The sequence below is a fragment of the Cyprinodon tularosa genome, unplaced genomic scaffold (assembly GCF_016077235.1).
Source record: "Cyprinodon tularosa strain WSP-4 unplaced genomic scaffold, ASM1607723v1 ctg500, whole genome shotgun sequence".
Lineage (NCBI taxonomy): Eukaryota > Metazoa > Chordata > Actinopteri > Cyprinodontiformes > Cyprinodontidae > Cyprinodon > Cyprinodon tularosa.
In genome coordinates this window covers 123,485-141,465 of record NW_024039231.1, presented here as the reverse complement: position 1 = coordinate 141,465, position 17,981 = coordinate 123,485, and the positions used below count along the sequence as shown (strand labels likewise).

The 17,981-nt window shown below is 38.6% G+C and overlaps 1 protein-coding gene across 2 annotated transcripts in view; it reads right to left on the bottom strand.

The window, feature by feature from the left end:
• Positions 1–1,324: 1,324 nt before the first annotated feature.
• The window catches only part of nlrx1 (NLR family member X1), a 48,088-nt gene continuing 31,431 nt past the window's right edge, over positions 1,325–17,981 (bottom strand). Inside the window, exons 7-12 of one of the 2 annotated variants that reach the window (XM_038303010.1) lie at positions 17,463–17,646; positions 13,215–13,310; positions 8,957–9,043; positions 6,714–6,965; positions 3,279–3,486; positions 1,325–1,638 (exon numbers count right to left, since the gene is read on the bottom strand). In XM_038303010.1, the coding sequence (XP_038158938.1) occupies positions 1,498–1,638; positions 3,279–3,486; positions 6,714–6,965; positions 8,957–9,043; positions 13,215–13,310; positions 17,463–17,646 (968 nt within the window). In that variant the 3' untranslated portion in view covers positions 1,325–1,497. The remainder of the gene's footprint in view (positions 1,639–3,278; positions 3,487–6,713; positions 6,966–8,956; positions 9,044–13,214; positions 13,311–17,462; positions 17,647–17,981) is intronic. The other variant, XM_038303011.1, reaches the window with a different exon arrangement.

The following is a 17,981-nucleotide window of genomic DNA, read 5'->3' as shown; positions in this document are numbered from 1 at the left end:
GGGTTTATGTTTTGGTTTTTAAATATCACCAAGTTATTTCGTGTTTGACTTCATGTCAAAACAGGATTTTCCTCTGAAATACAGAAGAAAAAAATTTAATCTATAAACATTATTTTTTCATCCCATATTTTCTCTCAAAAGCTTCCAGATTAATCTTTCATTGTGTTTCCAGGGTCCAGTGGATTTTGTAAGGAGCCACCAAAGCAATATCTCCATGGACAGCTGATTCCAGAAGGGGGCACTGTTGCTTACATGAGAATTTATAAAATCTGTTGTCAATAGTTTCCTCAATCATGTTTTCAAAGGGAATAAAACCTTTTTTTTGAAAGAATCATCTCTGGATAAGCTTGGATAACGGCTCTTTTCCTCCCTCATCACCTGTGCAGCTCCTCTGGGTGAGAGGCTGAACCGTGTGGATGATGGATGATCTTATCAAACTGGTTCGATTTCATCTGTTCCCTTTATTTTGACTTCAGGCTCTGATTTCTAACGCAAACACATTTTGGAGAAAGACTTAAAAAATAAATGATTCTCTTCAGCTTATTTAAATGGAGCCAATTTAAATAAACGTCTCAAGGTGCTTTAAATAAAAACGTAGTTTTATTGTATTCATACAGACAGATGACAAAGCTCCCCGTGAGAAGCTCCAGACCATCTATTGACAGGATGCTTTTAAGGTTTAGTTTTTTTTATCAGAAGAATATCTAGCCCTAAATATACAAAAATATCCTCTTTCTTAACAAACTCTTTAACTTTGAGATTAGCAGGTTTAATGTTGAACTTTGAGGCCCGAGGTAGCGTCTAAATGCTGTGCCTGGATCTGGATCAGGCTGATTTAAATTGGAAACTTCTAACATACCGTAAATTCTCTTATATTGGCCTGTATTCCATTAGCGGCCGGGACTCTAACATTGGCCGGTCTCGCTGTCAGAGGAGGTAAATAATGGCCGGTCTCTAATACAGGCCGGGGCTATAAACGTTTTTTCTGGGCATACCTCAACATTATACTTGTGGTAGTAACATACAAGTACCACAGCCCTGCGCAGCTGGACGACAGGCCCTGACTGCTGCCCGTCTGCGCGAGGAAGAGAACAGACGCAGCAGAACATGAGGAGGAGCGCGAGTGATGAGGAGATTAAAGGGAGAGATGAAGAGGAGGAGGAAACTGAGGAGGAGGATTAAACAGAATTGGAGGATTTTTTTTTCTTTTTTACTTCAAACCAAGCGAGACATGGTAACTGTACTTTTTCAATAAATGAACTTAGTGTTTTATAGGTTCAAATAGACACAAAATCTCATTTTTATTCATTCCACTGCTAGTCTGTTTTGCTCAAATAGCAATAGAGGCCTGTCTCTAATTCTGGCCCCCTTCCAATAAAGGCCTGGACCGCGATGCACTTGAGTGAAATAAAGGCCCGGGCCTATATTAGAGGATTTACGGTATATTTGAAAGTGAAATTCTGTGAAAGGAAGCTCTCCATTTAAACTTTTTGGAGTTCACTTGGTCTTTTTAGAAGAAGTCTCCTTCTCCAAATCCTGCAGCGTCTCCTGCACTTCTTTTTGCACTTTGCGAAAGTGAAGCCTCTTCCAGAAACTTTTCTGCTTCTCACGCCCCCACTCCAGGTCCCGTAGGAAGACCTACGACAGAGAAAAGAGGCATTTCAACCAGAGCAAAGCAAATGTAATGGTATACCTGCTATCCCCGTACAGGAAGCTGCGGTGAAACATCTCAATGGAGAAGGAGGCTTCTGACATATGTGACCAAATAACTACATGAAAAGATGTCTGCAAGAAGAGTGAAGCTGTTTTATATTTACTATGAATTCAGTCTCTTTATCTGGTTTTTAATACATCAGAATGTTTCCAAGAGATCCGGTGTTCTGTCAGATGAGCATACACTACCTCGACGGGCGTGTATCCCTTTATTCATGTCCAAAAAACTATTTAATTGCTTAGTTATTGGTGTTTTTTAAAGTGTATATTGATCTGACCTTAAATTGTTTTTTTTTTGTGACTAAAGGGAAACATTCCCGTAGAGGTAGTTTAAAGGAATAGTACACCCAAAACATGATTAGCCTTCATTTTCTACTCACCCCCATGCTGAACAACACTCTGGAGTACTTTTTTGATATCTCAAATGCATCTGGAGATCTGGGAGGCTTCTTGCTGTCTGCTGACATTCAAATAATGGAGGTCTATGGCGCCCGAGGCAGAAAGGTCCATAAAAGTCCACAAAAAACGTGTCAATATTCCTCCATACTGCTCGTCCAATGTATTCCAAGTGTCCTGAGTGGGTAGCGTCCATAATTTACTCCAAACGAAGTCATTTAGAATGTTTTTAGAGCATAAACAGTAGTGTATAGGATTTCCTGAAAGCGCGTTCACGAGTCTACGGAAACCACGGCAGACCAAACCAGATGAAAGTGCGCAATCCTTTAAGTCAGGGGTGTCAAACTGGTTCCAGAAAGGGCCTAGTGGCTGCAGGTTTTCTTTCCAACCAAGCAGTAGCACACATGACTGCAGTCATCTCATCAAGTGAGTCCAATCTCAACATGATGACCTGATGAGATGAATGGAGCCTGGTGTACTATTGCTTGGTTGGATTGAAAACCTGCAGCCATACTGCCCTTTCTGGAACCAGTTTGTCATCGCTGTTTTAAGTATTTAGGCTGAAGAAAGCAGATTAAGAGGAGAAGCTGCTTCAGAGAGATGCTGTAGTTCCTGACATGCAGGAAGGTGGATCACATGCTGCTTTGGAATAGATGGTTCCAGGAACTTAGAGATTAACTTCCATTCAGAAAGCCCATATTCTTATCTTCAGGTAACACAGAGTATATGTCACATTAAATAATACTACTTCAGCGATAGTATGTAGGTGTTACTTTATTGTATGTCTTCTACCATGTCTGTTGGTTGTGCTGTTCTTTTCACATCTCTTTGCATGTGATGAAGCAGACTGAAGATGTTTTATCATTATCTTCCTTTAATCTCCTCTTTTTTCATCTTTTCTCCTTTTGTTCTGTTTTTCCTTTCCTGTTCTACCTACATTGCAGTGTCCATATAATCTGTAAAACTCCCTGCATAATTATAATAAAACAATTTATATGCATAAATCAAGCAGAACAATTTGGTGATAGCCGTACTGCTCCACTTGTGAAAGTAAAATCTGTTGGGCTCTTTTTGGCATCATGACAATTATTCTTATTGCCACATCGCCAGACACTGTAAAAAACAAACAAAAAAACAAAGATTTTTCTGTGTTTTGAAGGAGAATTTACCTTAAGCTGCTGCTTGACTCGGTTGCGGTCCCAGGAAGACGCATTCTCTCGTATCACTTTCAGGATAGGGTGCCATTGGTCTGAGATGTCAGAGCCTTCAGTGACGGAGGCCAGGACTCTGACACGCCGCTCGTTCCCTTTGCCCGTTGGCCCACCCCGGCCATACAGGGCCTGCTTCCCCTCATCAGTGATGGCGTTCAGGTACAGGCTACACAGGGACACAGATATACTCAATACTTTGAATTCTACTGCATGGAGATGGCAGAAACACATGAATGCAGATTTAGTCACAGGATTGTGTTTCTTATAGCTGTTTAATTTTAGTTTGTGAGCAAAATACATAAATTAACAAAGTTTATGTGATCTTAAACAGTTTTTTCTTTAATAATTAATAGATATTTGCAGAGATGGGAAGTAACGAAGTACAAATACTTCGTTACTGTACTCAAGTAGATTTTTCTGATATTTTTACTTTACTTTACTACTTATTTTTACGGCGACTTTTTACTTCTACTCCTTACATTTTTACACAAATATCTGTACTTTCTATTCCTAACATTTTAAAAAATTGGCTCGTTACTTTAGTTTTGAATCATTTCAATGGAGTTACCGTTATTATTTTTCACGTCATCAATACCAAATTCAATCTAATTGGATGGGAATCTACGTTGCATTTGACGCACCACTACAAGATGAATCGACAGATTCGGCGGTATTTATTCACGGCAAATCATTGCAGCTTGGTGGCGGTGGCGTTAGCATAGTAGCATGGACGACGAGATGATTGAAAATGAACACAACGGAGATCTAGTCCTATTGGCAGACATCCATTTAAAATGTAGGCAGCGGCATGAAAAAAGTGGTTTCTACTTTTACTTTTATACTTTAAGTAAATTTACAAGCCTGTACTTTGTTACTTTTACTTGAGTAAAGAAGTTTAATCAGTACTTCCACTTTTACCAGAGTATTTTTTAACACAAGTATCTGTACTTTTACTCAAGTACGGAAAGTGAGTACTTTTGCCATCTCTGGATATTTGCACACCATTGGTTATAATGCGGAATCCCCATTAAAACTTGATACTATTCAGTTATATATAACGTATATATAATGTTTGCAAACTTGATTTTATTCGATGTGGAATAAACAGAAGGTTGCCACTTAGCTCAGTTAGGAGACAAATGGTGTCACTGTTTTATTTGCATTAATAGAATAATCTGCAAGGCCTCAGAGGTTTAAATAAACTCGTCACGGTCATTAATATCTGACCCACTTTGGGCTTCTTCTGTTTTATCAGACCCATTATTTCTGCAGGGAGGAATGACCTAAATGATTTAAAGCCAGAGGTGTCGAAAGTTTTAATGTTCATTAATCCAGTAGAAGTAAATATCCTACTGTTTAAAATCACTTTTGTAGAAGTTCAAGAGAAGTTCAAATGAAAGTATAAACATAAAAATGTTAAAACTATTAACGAGAAATCTTGGAAAAAATGTTAAAGGTATAGTGGAGGATGTTCTTTTTCCGGGTGGATCATCAAAAATAAGTGGTCCTCCTAACTGTCAATCATTCTGGTGATATGTTTGCGTAAGGTCGTCCTACGTGCTCGTCCAGATTTTCACTTGCTGATGGTGAGTCTGACACAGTGGAAAAATTATAAATCTTCCTTTGCAACGTAAACTTGAATGAACAATGCAAACATCAACTTATAAAGGAGAAAATGGGCTTGTGCACGCTCTCGCGTGAGTTGAAGCATAAGTTTAATAGGGGTTCCCTCTCAGGAGTGGATACAGGATTCTACATGTGCATTTTTCTTTTTTTTAAGCAGAGAGGGTGAGTCTTTTAAAAAATTTTCGAAAATCCTCCACTTTACCTCACACTGATTACTGCACTACCCTATTGAAGAACTATTTTTCTACAAATCTGGATGTTAATGTCCTTAGACTTAATGTTCTTAGTTTTAACAAATGGTAACAGTGTCAAATTTAACTTAATATCATCTTGAAAAACTATTTATTTGGGCATGTGGTGAACAGCAAGTTGGGGCAGTCCAACAACAAAGTTAATTGTCTGGGTGAAACAAAATATTTTGATGGATTTAATTTGTTTTTTAAATACTAACAGGCCATAACGAAAATTAGCTTAAATGAAACAAAACTGGCTGCACAGTTTCACAGTGGGTAGCATTGCTGCCTCGCAGCAGGAAGATTCCAGGTTCAATTCTTGTCCCGGGGTTTTCTGCATTGAGTTTGCAATTTCTCCCTGTGCATGCATAGGTTCTCTCTGGGTACTCCAGCTTCCTCCCACAGTCCAAAAATGTGACAGGTTAATTGTCTTCTCTAAATTCTCCTTAGGTGTGAGTGTGTTTGTGAATGGCTGGTTGTCCTATTTGTCACAGTGTTATCCTGCGATGGACAGGCGACCTGTCCAGGGTGTACTGTAGCCCACTTCCCGGACATTGCCAGCTGGAGATTGCACCAGCACCCCTCGCTACCCCATAGGGATAAACGTGATGGAAAACAGAGGGAAGAAACAAAAGTAATGAGTCTATTCTTAAAAGTAAGGAGTGGAAAGTAGAGATAATTGCTAAAGTTGTGTAAAAATAATTACTCCAGTAAAGTATAAGAGCCAAAATTTATATTTAAGTAAGGTAACAGAGTGTTTGTACTTTGTTACTTCACACCTCTGTTTTAGAGCTCCAGAAATTGTTCACTTATAACTCAGGAAACATAGAAAGTCCAGAGAGAATTCTTAATTGAAAGGTTCTACTGTTTACATTTTGGACAAAGAAAATAGGTGGCTTGAAAGGGGCCTGAAGGAAGCCATCTATGTAAGGAACCTTAAGCAGAGGGGGGGGACTCAGGTTTCAGCTTTCAAAAACCTACAATGCAGCGATGGAGTTTATTCCTTCTCGCTATAATCGCAGCCCCAACCCCTTTATAGGGAAGAGAAGACCTCGCCTATTCAGCCAGGCCAACAATTCCCTTTAACGACCCCCCCCCCCCCCCCCCCCCTCAGAGACATAGACAGGTAAGGGTCATTGCAGGCTAACAAAAGACGCCAAACGATTCCCATTCCAAAGGAGTGGACCTGTTCATCCGTTTCAATTTGCATGTTTTCTAAACAAAAACAAGGCTTTGTTGGGCTGCTGTATAAAGCTTAGAACTCAATGCTATTCCTGACATTTTGAATTAAAAAAGCTTCCTGGATGTGAAGCGAAACGTCTTTAAACTTGGAAAAAAAGTCCAGTGGATTGTTTTTTTTTTTTTTTTACTTTTTTGGATTGACTATGATCTGGATGACTGAGAATCTTCACCAGTTTATTCTTCTGTGTGTGATGATGAGTTTTCACCGACAGACCAGCTGTTGGTTTTCCTCTCTGAAAATCAAACACGTCTCATACCAGCTGTCAGCTGAAAGGATTGAGGAGATGCTTACTGTACGGTGTGAATGCTGTGATGGTCCCTGCAGGCATCAACCAGAACCTCGGCTGCCTTGTCGCCGATCACATTATAGGCAACGTTGAGCTCCTGGAGCCCAGTGTGCAGCTGGAGCCGTTCAGCCAGCGCCAGAGCCGCGCTGTCCCCCATCCCGGTGTGCATCAGGGACAGGTAGGTGAGGGACTGGTTCTGTGGCAGCGCCTCCAGCAGGATGCAGACCCCAGAGTCCTCCAGCGGGTTATCACAGAGCCTAGAGGACAAAACAGCTCCTCTTTTTACCAAGAACATCAACAGAAGCACAGCCATAAATTTAATAAACCTAATAACAAACCTAAAAATAAAAAGTTGTGAATATAATTTCCATTTATTTATTTGAAATCCTTTGACTGATTCATTCTAAATCTTTCTCCAATTGTTAACTTTGAATAAATTTGGATTTAAATTGCAATTATTCTGTCCATACTTTAAATTATAAAGCCAGACAATATTTTTTATCTTTTTTTTTTTTTTTTTATCAAACCCTTAAACTTCGAGTTTTAGGGTTTAAAAGGACGATCGAATCGTAAACATTTAAGGGATCAGAATATTTCCATCCTGGTGTTAGCAGGACCGTCAGACGGTTTTTACTACAGGGCACCTTCTGATCTAAATTGCAAAAATCTGAAATCTAGTTATTTGTCTTAAAATACTGCATGCTTTTTCTGTTTCTTGAATTGAGGAGGTAAGAGACAATTTACCTGCTCAAATTAATAATAATAATGATAATAATTGACTGCATTTAACCCATCCCCTTGGGGAGCAGGGGGCTGCTATTGTGGGCGTTGAGTTCAAAAGAAAAGCACAAAAACTTGTTTGGGCTTAGAAAACATCTAACAACTAAGCCAGTTATTGGGTTACTATATAAAGCTTCGAACTCAACGCTAATTCTAACATTTTGAATTGAAAAAGCTTCCTGGATTGGGAAGCGAAACATCTTCAAACTTGGAAACAAAGGCTAGTGGATTTTTGTTTTTTTTTACTTTTTTGTAATGACTATGATCTGGATGACTGAGAATCTTCACCTGCTTATTTCTAGATAGTTTTTTTGCAGTTAAAATCTGTTTATTTTAAGGTTGGATTTGATCCGGTCCTTTTCCAGTTAGAAATTATGCATCTAAAAGCATTAATAACGGAGGCTTGATTCTCGAGGGACTAAGCCTCTACTGCTGCTATTCTCCACAAGGTGGAGCAGCCTTTTTATCCTGGACATTTAAAATCCAAACCTTTTTGGAATAAAAAAAGAAAAGAAAAAAGGATTCTCTCTTTCCTCCTCATAATAACCAACCCAGTCTTCTCTGTCAGAAACATAGACACTGATGTCTTCAAACAGTTCCACAAACAGACTGTATGACTCATTAAGTAGATAATACATCAATTTAAAGATGTTCAATTTTGAACGTTTTGGACAGTAAAGTCCTATACTGCAAAAACAATCTAGAAATAAGTAAAAATGTCTTAGATTAAGTGTATTTACCCTTAATTTCAGTAGGTAAATAAGTTGTTTTGCCAATGGAATGAGTATTTTTACTCTTAAAATAAGATAATTAGATAACATGCACTTCAAATAAGACAATTCAATTGTTTTTCTTATTTTAAAATGTAAACTGTCTTATTCTATTGGCAAAGGGTCTCACCTCCTCATTTTAATTTTTTGCAGTGCAGAGAGGAGAAGAAAAAGGCTCATCCATGTTAAACTAATGGTAACAGTGTCAAATTTAACTTTACATCAACTTAATAAAAATATTTATTTTGATAGTCCAACCACAAAGAAATTAATTGTCTGGATGAAACAAAATCTTTTGATTGTTATTTTTTCTTAAATACAAACAGGCCACAATGAAAATTAACTGAAATAAATCAAAACTAGCTAGTCTATTTTTAAAATGTAAGAAGTAGAAAGTAGAGATATTTGTAAAAAAAATAAAAAATAAATAAATAAGGAGTAGAAGTAAAAATTTTCTATATAAAAAATAATAATTCCAGTAAAGTATAGATAGCCAAGAATTCTTGTTCACACCTCTGACTAAGACATTGTGGCCATCAGAAAGCATTGAAACAATCGACCCCTTAGTTCTCACTACAGCTTTACAACCTTCTGTTGAAAGACTCCCAATCCTGCTTTACCACTTTATAATGGAGAGCATTGCATCTTCTTACTCTGAACAGTAGATAAGGAGATATTCGTATCAACTTTAGTCTTACTGTAGAGAACTTATACAGGTCTTTGGCTCTAGCAGCAGGTCTCTCAGAAGGATGCATGAATCTGGACCCAGGTTGTTAAACTGCAGACTGAAACCAACAACAAGCAGACACAATAATGGGACACAGAACATGCTAACAACAAGCAACAACACACAGTTCAAAACGGTTAGAAGAGCTTAGCATCACGGTGCAACACGTTGACCAAATGTTCAAATGTTTATCTGCTGGTCAATTTGAACAAATAGGAGGATGTTTCCGTGGCGCAAACCTTCATCCACTTCAGGAAACAGGAGGGTTACTGGCAGGATTTCAGCCAATCAGGAAACACCTCTGCACCCAGAGACGCTACGTTTCTGATGTGGAAACTGTTTCTGCATCATTGCCGCAGGAAGCAAACTTTAAGTATAAGAAAAAATAACTGGTAGATGATATTTTGACAGTGTTAACCCTTACAATACCTTCCCTAATAAACAACATTAGTTAACAGAATGGCTCCAGTTATCAGACTAAAGTAGGGACTCACTTCTACTACCTGTTTGGCTGCAGTTTGATATATGAACAAGGATGCAGGGAAGGACATGGGATCTGATGTTGTTTGTTCAAAATATTAAGGTTAGCTTGAAAAGGAGAGAGGCAGACTATAGAGGGTTTCATTTTCCAACAATAGAAGGTGCTTCCTTCAGGTGATGCTTTAAAGTTTCCTTCATCAGAAAAACAAGCGGGGATCCATCTTTAGATGAAGCCTCCACAATAGTGAACTATAATAATATAAAGAACCATTTTAGAATTTTTAGTATTTTTTAAAAATAAATATTTGATCAAATTTCATGACAGAATGACATCAAAAGAACAAGAATTCATGTATTTGATTTTTTTTTTACATCAAATAATATCCTATAGAAAAACATTCATGCTTCATTTTTAAGAAGCGTTTTATGTTTTTTTTCTCTGAGCTAAAAATACAAATAAACCGATATTTTTTTTAATAAGGAAACTGATTTTCCATCTCAGATATGTAACAAAAATAATAGGCTGTGTTTTATCAAACAGATATATAATATTTGCATCTCTTAAGGCTGTTTGGTTTGTAAAAGTTGCAGAGTCCTGCTCCAGTCAGGCCCTCAGAACTCCTCACGTACCACTGGTGTCCCGTTCCTCCATCTCCACACTGAGCAGAAAGTCCACAACGGTCTCAGACCGTAGGATGGCATCAGCTTGTGACTCTTTATTCCACAGATCCAATGTTTTATTTTTTTTTTTTGGTCTAACTCACTTTTCAGAACTAGAGTGTAACTTTTTAAAGGTTGTAAATCTCACTCTTTCATTAAAGAGAGTTTCATTAAAGCAAAAGTCTGGACATATTGCGAATTTAATTCAAGATTTGAAGACGTATCGCCACCTCTCCAGGAAGCTTTCTCAATTCAAATGTCTGGATCCGCAGTGAGTTGAGTCTTATATGGACAAGGCCTTGTGTTGCTTGGAAACATGCAATGGTAACAGATGATCGGGTCGTTTAGTTCCATCGTTAGCCTGTGTCAGAGGTAATTTTTACAGACAGAAGCATGGCTGCGCAATGGGATCTCCAGTATCACCAATTGTAGCCAATCTTTACATGGAAGAAATGGAAAAGAGAGCTTTAGACACTTTCAATGGAACACCACCAAGCCACTGGTTTAGATACGTGGATGACACTTTCGTCAAAATCCAGAGGAAGTGGAAGCTTTCACCAAACACATCAACTCTGTTGACCGTAACATCAAATTCACCAGGGAGGATGCCAAGGACAACAAACTACCCTTTCTGGACTGTCTGGTGAGCATGGAAGGAGATGGAAGCCTAAACATTGAAGTGAAACCTACTCACACAGACCAGTATCTTCTTTTTGACTCACACCACCCACTGGAACACAAACTCTCAGTCATCAGAACCTTACAACACCGGGCAGAACATGTCCCTACTAAAACAGATGGGAAACAAAAAGAACAGAAACACATCAAAGATGCTCTCCGAAACTGTGGATATCCAAACTGGGCTTTTATCAAATCAGCAAGGAAATCCAAAAGACACGCAACAGAAGACAGCGATGGGAAAATTAAATGCAAAAACATCACAATCCCTTATGTTGCTGGAGTGTCTGAAAAGCTCAAGAGGATTTTCTCCAAACACAAGATCCCAGTACATTTCAAGCCAAACCAAACCCTTAAACAGAGGCTAGTGCATCCTAAAGATAAAACCCCCAGACTGAATATGAGCGGAGTGCTATATGCTGTTCAGTGCAGCGAGGAATGCTCTGATCTTTATATTGGAGAAAGAAAACAACCTCTCCACAGACGCATGGCCCAACACAGAAGAGCGCCCTCCTCTGGACAAGACTCCGCAGTTCATCTACACCTTGTGGACAAAGGACATTCTTTTGAGGACCAGAATGTTCACATTCTTGATAAAGAAAATAGGTGGTTTAAGAGGGGCGTGAAGGAAGCCATCTATGTTAAGAGAGAAAAACCAACTTTAAACAGAGGTGGTGGACTCAGATTCCAGCTTCCAAAAACATACAATTCAATCATAGACATGATCCCTTCCAGATATCACCAAACCCCCCACCCCATCACAGAGGAACGAGGGACCTACCCGCTCCAGCCGGTGAACAATACCTCCTTAACGACCGACCCTTAACAATCATAGACAGGTCTCAGATATTACAGGCTAACGATGGAACTAAACGACCCATTCATCGGTTACCATTCACATGTTTCCAAGCAATACAAGGCCTTGTCCATATAAGACTCAACTCACTGCGGACCCAGACATTTGAATTGAGAAAGCTTCCTGGAGAGGTGGAGAAACGTCTTCAAATCTTGAAAACCAAGTCCAGTGGAAATTTTTTTAATTTTTACGGAATGACTATGACCTGGATGACTGAGAACCTTCATCAGCATACCTTAAATAAGAAATTATGACATACTGTTTAATAAACAATAAGTGCGTTTAATTCAGAGTAATTTACATGTGAATGTGCTTTACTGGAGGCATCCATGTTTGTCAAAGAACACTACTGCCACCTACTGGTTTGTGACGTCACGGTGCGGTATCGGCTGTTGATCAAGTCCCAGTGCTGTATCTGGTGTTTATCACAACGCCGTTATTAACCAAGTCATCTTGAAAACATTCTTTTTACATATTACCTTTTTTTTTCTCTGGCCAGAAGTTCAATAGCAAATCCTGCCTGTTCAAGTTGTCAAACAAATGACAAACCCGACCGTGGAGGATCAGGAATCGTAAAGGTGAAATAGGAATCCAGTTTGTGTGGTCTGTTTTTGTGTTTCCTTTCCTCCTCCACCAGGTTGTGCCCCATCCTCATTGGGCCTCCCTGCACACCTGAAGCTCGTTGCCTCATTACCTGTGGAGTGCTCTTATGCTGCTGACTGCCACTACCTCGACGCCAGAGTGTTTGCCAGTTTGGGGTACTCTAGCCACGCTTAGTTTAGCTGAGTTAAACTGAGTTTTTGTTTACCTGAGTTTTAATCTTGCTGTTTTTGTCTTTGCCTTTCGGCAGGAAGTCATCCTGTAAACTGGATGTTTGGGACCTTCACTCCCCTGGAAGGATCTTCTGAGAACCAAACTGAGCTGAGAATTCAAGTTTGTGGTTTGGATCAACCTTTTCCCCCTAAGGATCGTCTGGAGGATTCATCTCCACAATAACTCGTCTAAGTACCGCAGGAATTCTAAGTGGCAGTCAGCTTCTCCGTTCACCAAGAAACAACCACAATCTGGGTAAACCCGGCGCTAGGCTGGCACGCACCGTGACGTCACTGCAGGAAGATGTCAGGAGTGAGGTGTTACTACTGTATATTTGGGCAAAAATGGCCGCTCCAAGACTCAGTTGTCACTCTGGAAATTTTTATTTTTTTACTGATTTAACGCTAAATTCATTAAATCACTGTGAACGTATTAGTTTTATGTATAAATAATGATCTACTGATTATTACTTGCTGATCGGAGTTCTCCTTTTAAGACATTTTTGATATTGTGTGGACTTTATATTTTAACACCATCATTAATTCACACCCAACATGTCTGACCTGATCCTTGCTCATATGAAGCACCTGATTTGCAACCTGATCATTAGGATCTCTGTGCTCCTCAGAGCAAAGCTTCAACACACACTAAAGGGTTAAACTGCAGACAAGCTGGCAGAACTGGTTTGGTTAGGGAGTCGGGCGTCGTGCAATAGAAAGACGTCGGTTGATACTAGTCTCACTTGAGGCTGCGTGCATGTCTGAACGCAGGTCCCAGCATCTGCAGCATGTTGTGGGTCAGGAGACAGGAGGACAGGTCCAGCTCTTCCAGGTGATAACTGGTGAAGAGAAAAGAAAAACGTAGAAATACCGGAGCTCATAGGACTTAGATTACACACTGCTCATACTTTAAAGGCTCCATCAAAGCCTGGATATCTATTTACAGATCCAGATACATCTCATCTTCAAACCTTCAGTGGCTCGGTTATTTTTGGTCATTAAGGCAAACAAAAATCTCCTCTGTGGGGAATATGGGCTTCATTGTGGAAGTAGAGAGAAAGGGAGGACAATCTGCAGATCATCTTAAAAAGGACTATTAAACGATGCAATTTCATTGTACAGTTTGAGCTGTAGCTGCGTGCAGCGACTTGTGTTGTGGCTTTAGTAATTGTGAGGCGGCTTTTGTATTTGCGTTGCAGCTTTTGTATTAGTGTTGACACCTCTGGGCTATCGTACTGCAGCTACCATCAGGATAGCCTCAGATGACCTAGTTCTTTGAAAGTGGTGACCCACATATTATGAAGCAGGATTACCAATCTAAATTTCTAACTAACCCACAGAGCAAATCTTAATGTGGGAAACATTGCACACACAAAGTAATTGTGTGTGCATTATAGTGAACAGTGCCTGCACACGTGTTTCTTTTTGGAGTGTGCACCATAATAAATATGCAGATCATGTTCTAATGACTAAACCACAAATGTACTACTACTACTTGAAGTAGTTACCATCGGCAAAGCAATTAATCTGACCTCAAAACATGTAGACACATGAATAGACTGTATTTCATGTGTAAAGACTTGCCGTCTTTCAGGGGTTACCATAAGAAGTGCTATTTGAACAGTGCTAGAAGCAAGAAAGGAGAAAGATGAGGGAGAAGTCTGCCTCCTATTGCCCATTCTTTAGCATTTGCTAATATACACAACTTCATATTTTGGGGGTTTTATAATGCACTCCAAATATTGAAATCTAAGTAAGTCATTTTTTATTTATTTATAAAAACGTGATTTTTTTTCTTGAATTGTGCAGGTAGTGAGACACTTTGCCAATGGAGTGAGACAATTTACATCTAGATTAAGAGAAAAACAACTTCAGTCTCCTATTTCAAGAGCATTATATCAAGTTATGAGTATTATTATCTAAGAATAATAATACTAATTCCTACTAGTTTTTTTATTTATCTACCGGTAATCAACTTAAGGGTAAATGTACTTATTTTAAGAAATGTTCACAAATTTTTAGATCACTTGACCAGTTTTAGTCCGTGAGGCAGACACTCTGTCTACTTTTAAGGCTAGGCTTAAAACTTTCTTTTTTGATAAAGCTTCTAGTTAGAGTGGCTCAGGTTATCCTGAGCTATCTCTATAGTTATGCTGCTATAGGCTTAGACTGCTGGAGGACAACGTTTTTATCATTCTATTCTCCCTCTCTGGATAATCTGTGTCGGAGCTTCATTTGATCTCTTTCAGTTTGGCTGTGACACCATTCTGAACAGAAGTATCAGCTGTGCTGCTCCCATCAACACCTTTGTGTATAGATGTTGGAGATCAGCCTGTTTTTCAGTGTAGTCCTGTATTTCAGTCTAACTGGATGTGCTCTCTTCATCCTCTGACATGGGAGCTGGCTCGGAGCTCGTCTGCCTGGCTGTGTGTTTCCTGGACGGTGCCGCCTTTTACAGTTTTCTTTTGTATCTCTGCTTCTGTCTCCTTGAACCCCAGTCGGCCTCAGCAGATGGCCGCTCACACTGAGCCTGGTTCTGCTGGAAGTTTCTTCCTGTTAAAAGGGAGTTTTTCCTCTCCACTGTCGCTACAAGCATGCTTGGTGTGAGGGATTGCCTTGGAGTCAATGAGTCTATGCAATTAACTGGTTTTCCTTACATAGAAAACTTTGAATCAATTTCACTGGATGATCTGGTGAACTGTAAAGTGTTTTGAAATGACATGTGTTGTGAATTGGTGCTAAATAAATAAACTGAATTTAATTTAATTGAAATTTGAGTTATTCGGATTAAGTCTTGATGTATGGTTCGACCAGTCAGAATAGAAACTATTCTGGACTGTCGATCAAAAGTTGTTTTTTATCCCCTGAGAAACATCGCTGTGTTAACGCCAAATCTCTCAATATCTGAATTTGAACTCGTGGTTATTGCTTTTTTTTTCTCCTCTTGTTGGTATTTTTGCAACTCTTTTTGACTTGTTTTAACAAAGCTGATCTTAACTGTTGTAAAATGATTTTAGAATTCTAGTTTTGTCTTTCAAAGCCTTGCATAGTCAGGTTCACAAATATGTCTTGTATCTCTTCTCCTTCACGTTTGGTCAGTTCTTTCAGTCCTCTGGTCAGAGGCTCCAATACTCTCAATCCTCTGTCTCTTCATATGACTGATTCCTTTTATTCTTCTAAAAATAAATTTCTATTCATCCAACTGTTTGGTTCTCTGGTTTGCTTTTTATTCTGTAGTTCAGTTTTAAATTTTTTTTTTTTTTATGGATTTTCTGAAAAAAGTTGGGATTTTATCCGAGAAAGACGCTATATAAATCAAGTCCACTCTTCTAGATTTAACACCTAGAAGAACCCCTTCACACTTGAAGGGGTCTGCAGGCTCGGTGGCTCCATTGTACCACTGCCTCCTTTGATGGATAATTCACTTCAGAAGGAGATGGTTTATTTAAGCTGTCACATAAAATACTTATGGTTGGGCTATAGGCTCTTTTATCCCACAACTTCAAGCAGTTTTATTGTCCTTGATGGCCATACCTTATAAAACAAATGTCTTCTTGCAGTTTTGGTACAAAGCATCATGAACTTTTTTTTTTTTTTTAATATCAACCAAAATTAAAAACTATTTGTCATATTTCTGTTTTTCTTGGAGCATAAAGAAGTAAATTAAAAACATTAAAGACATTTTTTTCTCATCTTATCATTTATAGCACACAAAAGGTTTAAAATGTATATTTAATCTGTTTTCAGAGGGTCAGTTCTTGTCATTCACTGACCTAAGTGAGACATTTGATCTTCCAAGGTCGGATTTCTTCAGATATTTGCGAATTAGGAATTTTGTCCAGAAAAACTTCACTTCGTTTCCAAATATACCAAATAATAATACTTTAGACGATATCTAATTTCTACTCTATACAGATTAATAAACGAAGCTCGTCCCGATTCTCTTGAAGAAATCAGAAAGGGGTGGGAAACTGACTTAGGTCTGGCATTTAATAATGAAACTTGGGAGGCCACTCTTAGACGTATACCTGGGTCCTCAATCTGTGCACGTCATGGTCTGATACAGTTAAAGGTGGTTTTGAGAGCTCATTTCACTAATGCAAAACTGGCAAGCATGTATCCCAACTCAGACCCTTCCTGCCCACGTTGTAAAGGTCAACCAGCAGACCATATACATATGTTCTGGTTGTGCCCTGCACTTTTTACTTTATGGTCAAACATTTTTGATGCATATACAAAAATCTTTGGGGAGAAAATGTGGCCTAATCCCATGAGTACTTTATTTGGAATTACTCCCTCCAACTGCCCCTTATCAAGTAATGCACGTGATGTTATTGCTTTCACTACCCTTATCGCAAGGAGAAGCATCTTGCTTACTTGGAAACGGCAATCTCCGCCCAGCTTCAGTAGATGGATTACAGAGACAATGTACTTTCTGAAGCTTGAAAAGATAAGATTTACTTTAAAAAAAACTACACAACAATTCTTAGAGACCTGGAACCCTTTTTTGAATTATTTTGAAGAATTACAAATAGCTTTTGACGTGAGTAACGCTGAACACGACTAATTTACTTTATTATTATTATTTTGATTATTATTATGTTTTTTGTATGTATTTGTTTTATTTGTATTTATTTATGACCACTTTTTTTTGTTTACTTATAATTTTAATTTTTGTTATGAATGTATGCTTGTTAGCTAATTATTTTACTATTACTTTACTTTTGTAATTGTATTGTAAGCTGCATATTTTAATAGTGAAACCTGGGGGGGAGGTTGGGCTGGGTTTTTGGCAAAGATGTATGTACACTATAATGATGGAACTTACTCTCTGCTGGCCAATTGTATTCGTAAAAATAAATAAATAAATAAATAAATAAATAAATAAATAAATAAATAAATAAATAAATGGTAGCAGTAGTAGAAGTCCCCCCCCAAAAAAAGAACATTTTTTCTAGAGATGAATAACAAATAATGATTGAAATCCTTACCTGCTAGGAGTGCATGATAGCACAGAGCTTAAAATCAAGCACTTAAGTGAAGTCATGCGAATGTTGGTTAAACGAATGCTCCTGATTGAGGATAGGACCTGTTCGGTCAGCCTGGGGTTCTGGAACTCGTACAGGAGGACGAGCAGATCCATAACCTCCTCTGGGGGTTGGGGCTTGCTTAGCTCTGGTAAAAAGAGAAAAATATTTCATTACTTACTTCAGTTTCACAGACAACGTCCTTTAATTGTTTAAAATAAATTCAGAGGAAAGTGAACATAAAGCTGAGAGTGAAAGATAAGCTTAAACCGAATCTGGCAGTAAAAACAATCCATAAGTTAAATCAGTGAGAAATGTTTGCTAAATCATGTGATTAATCTTTACATACGTTAATCTAAATGCCTACCTGTAGGAAAGTGCACCAAATTTGCAGAAGTATTACCAGATGTACCTTCACAAGACCCTGAGAGGCATCGATTTAATCTCCCTTGGGTTTTAGCAGGATGTCAGCGAAACCTCTGC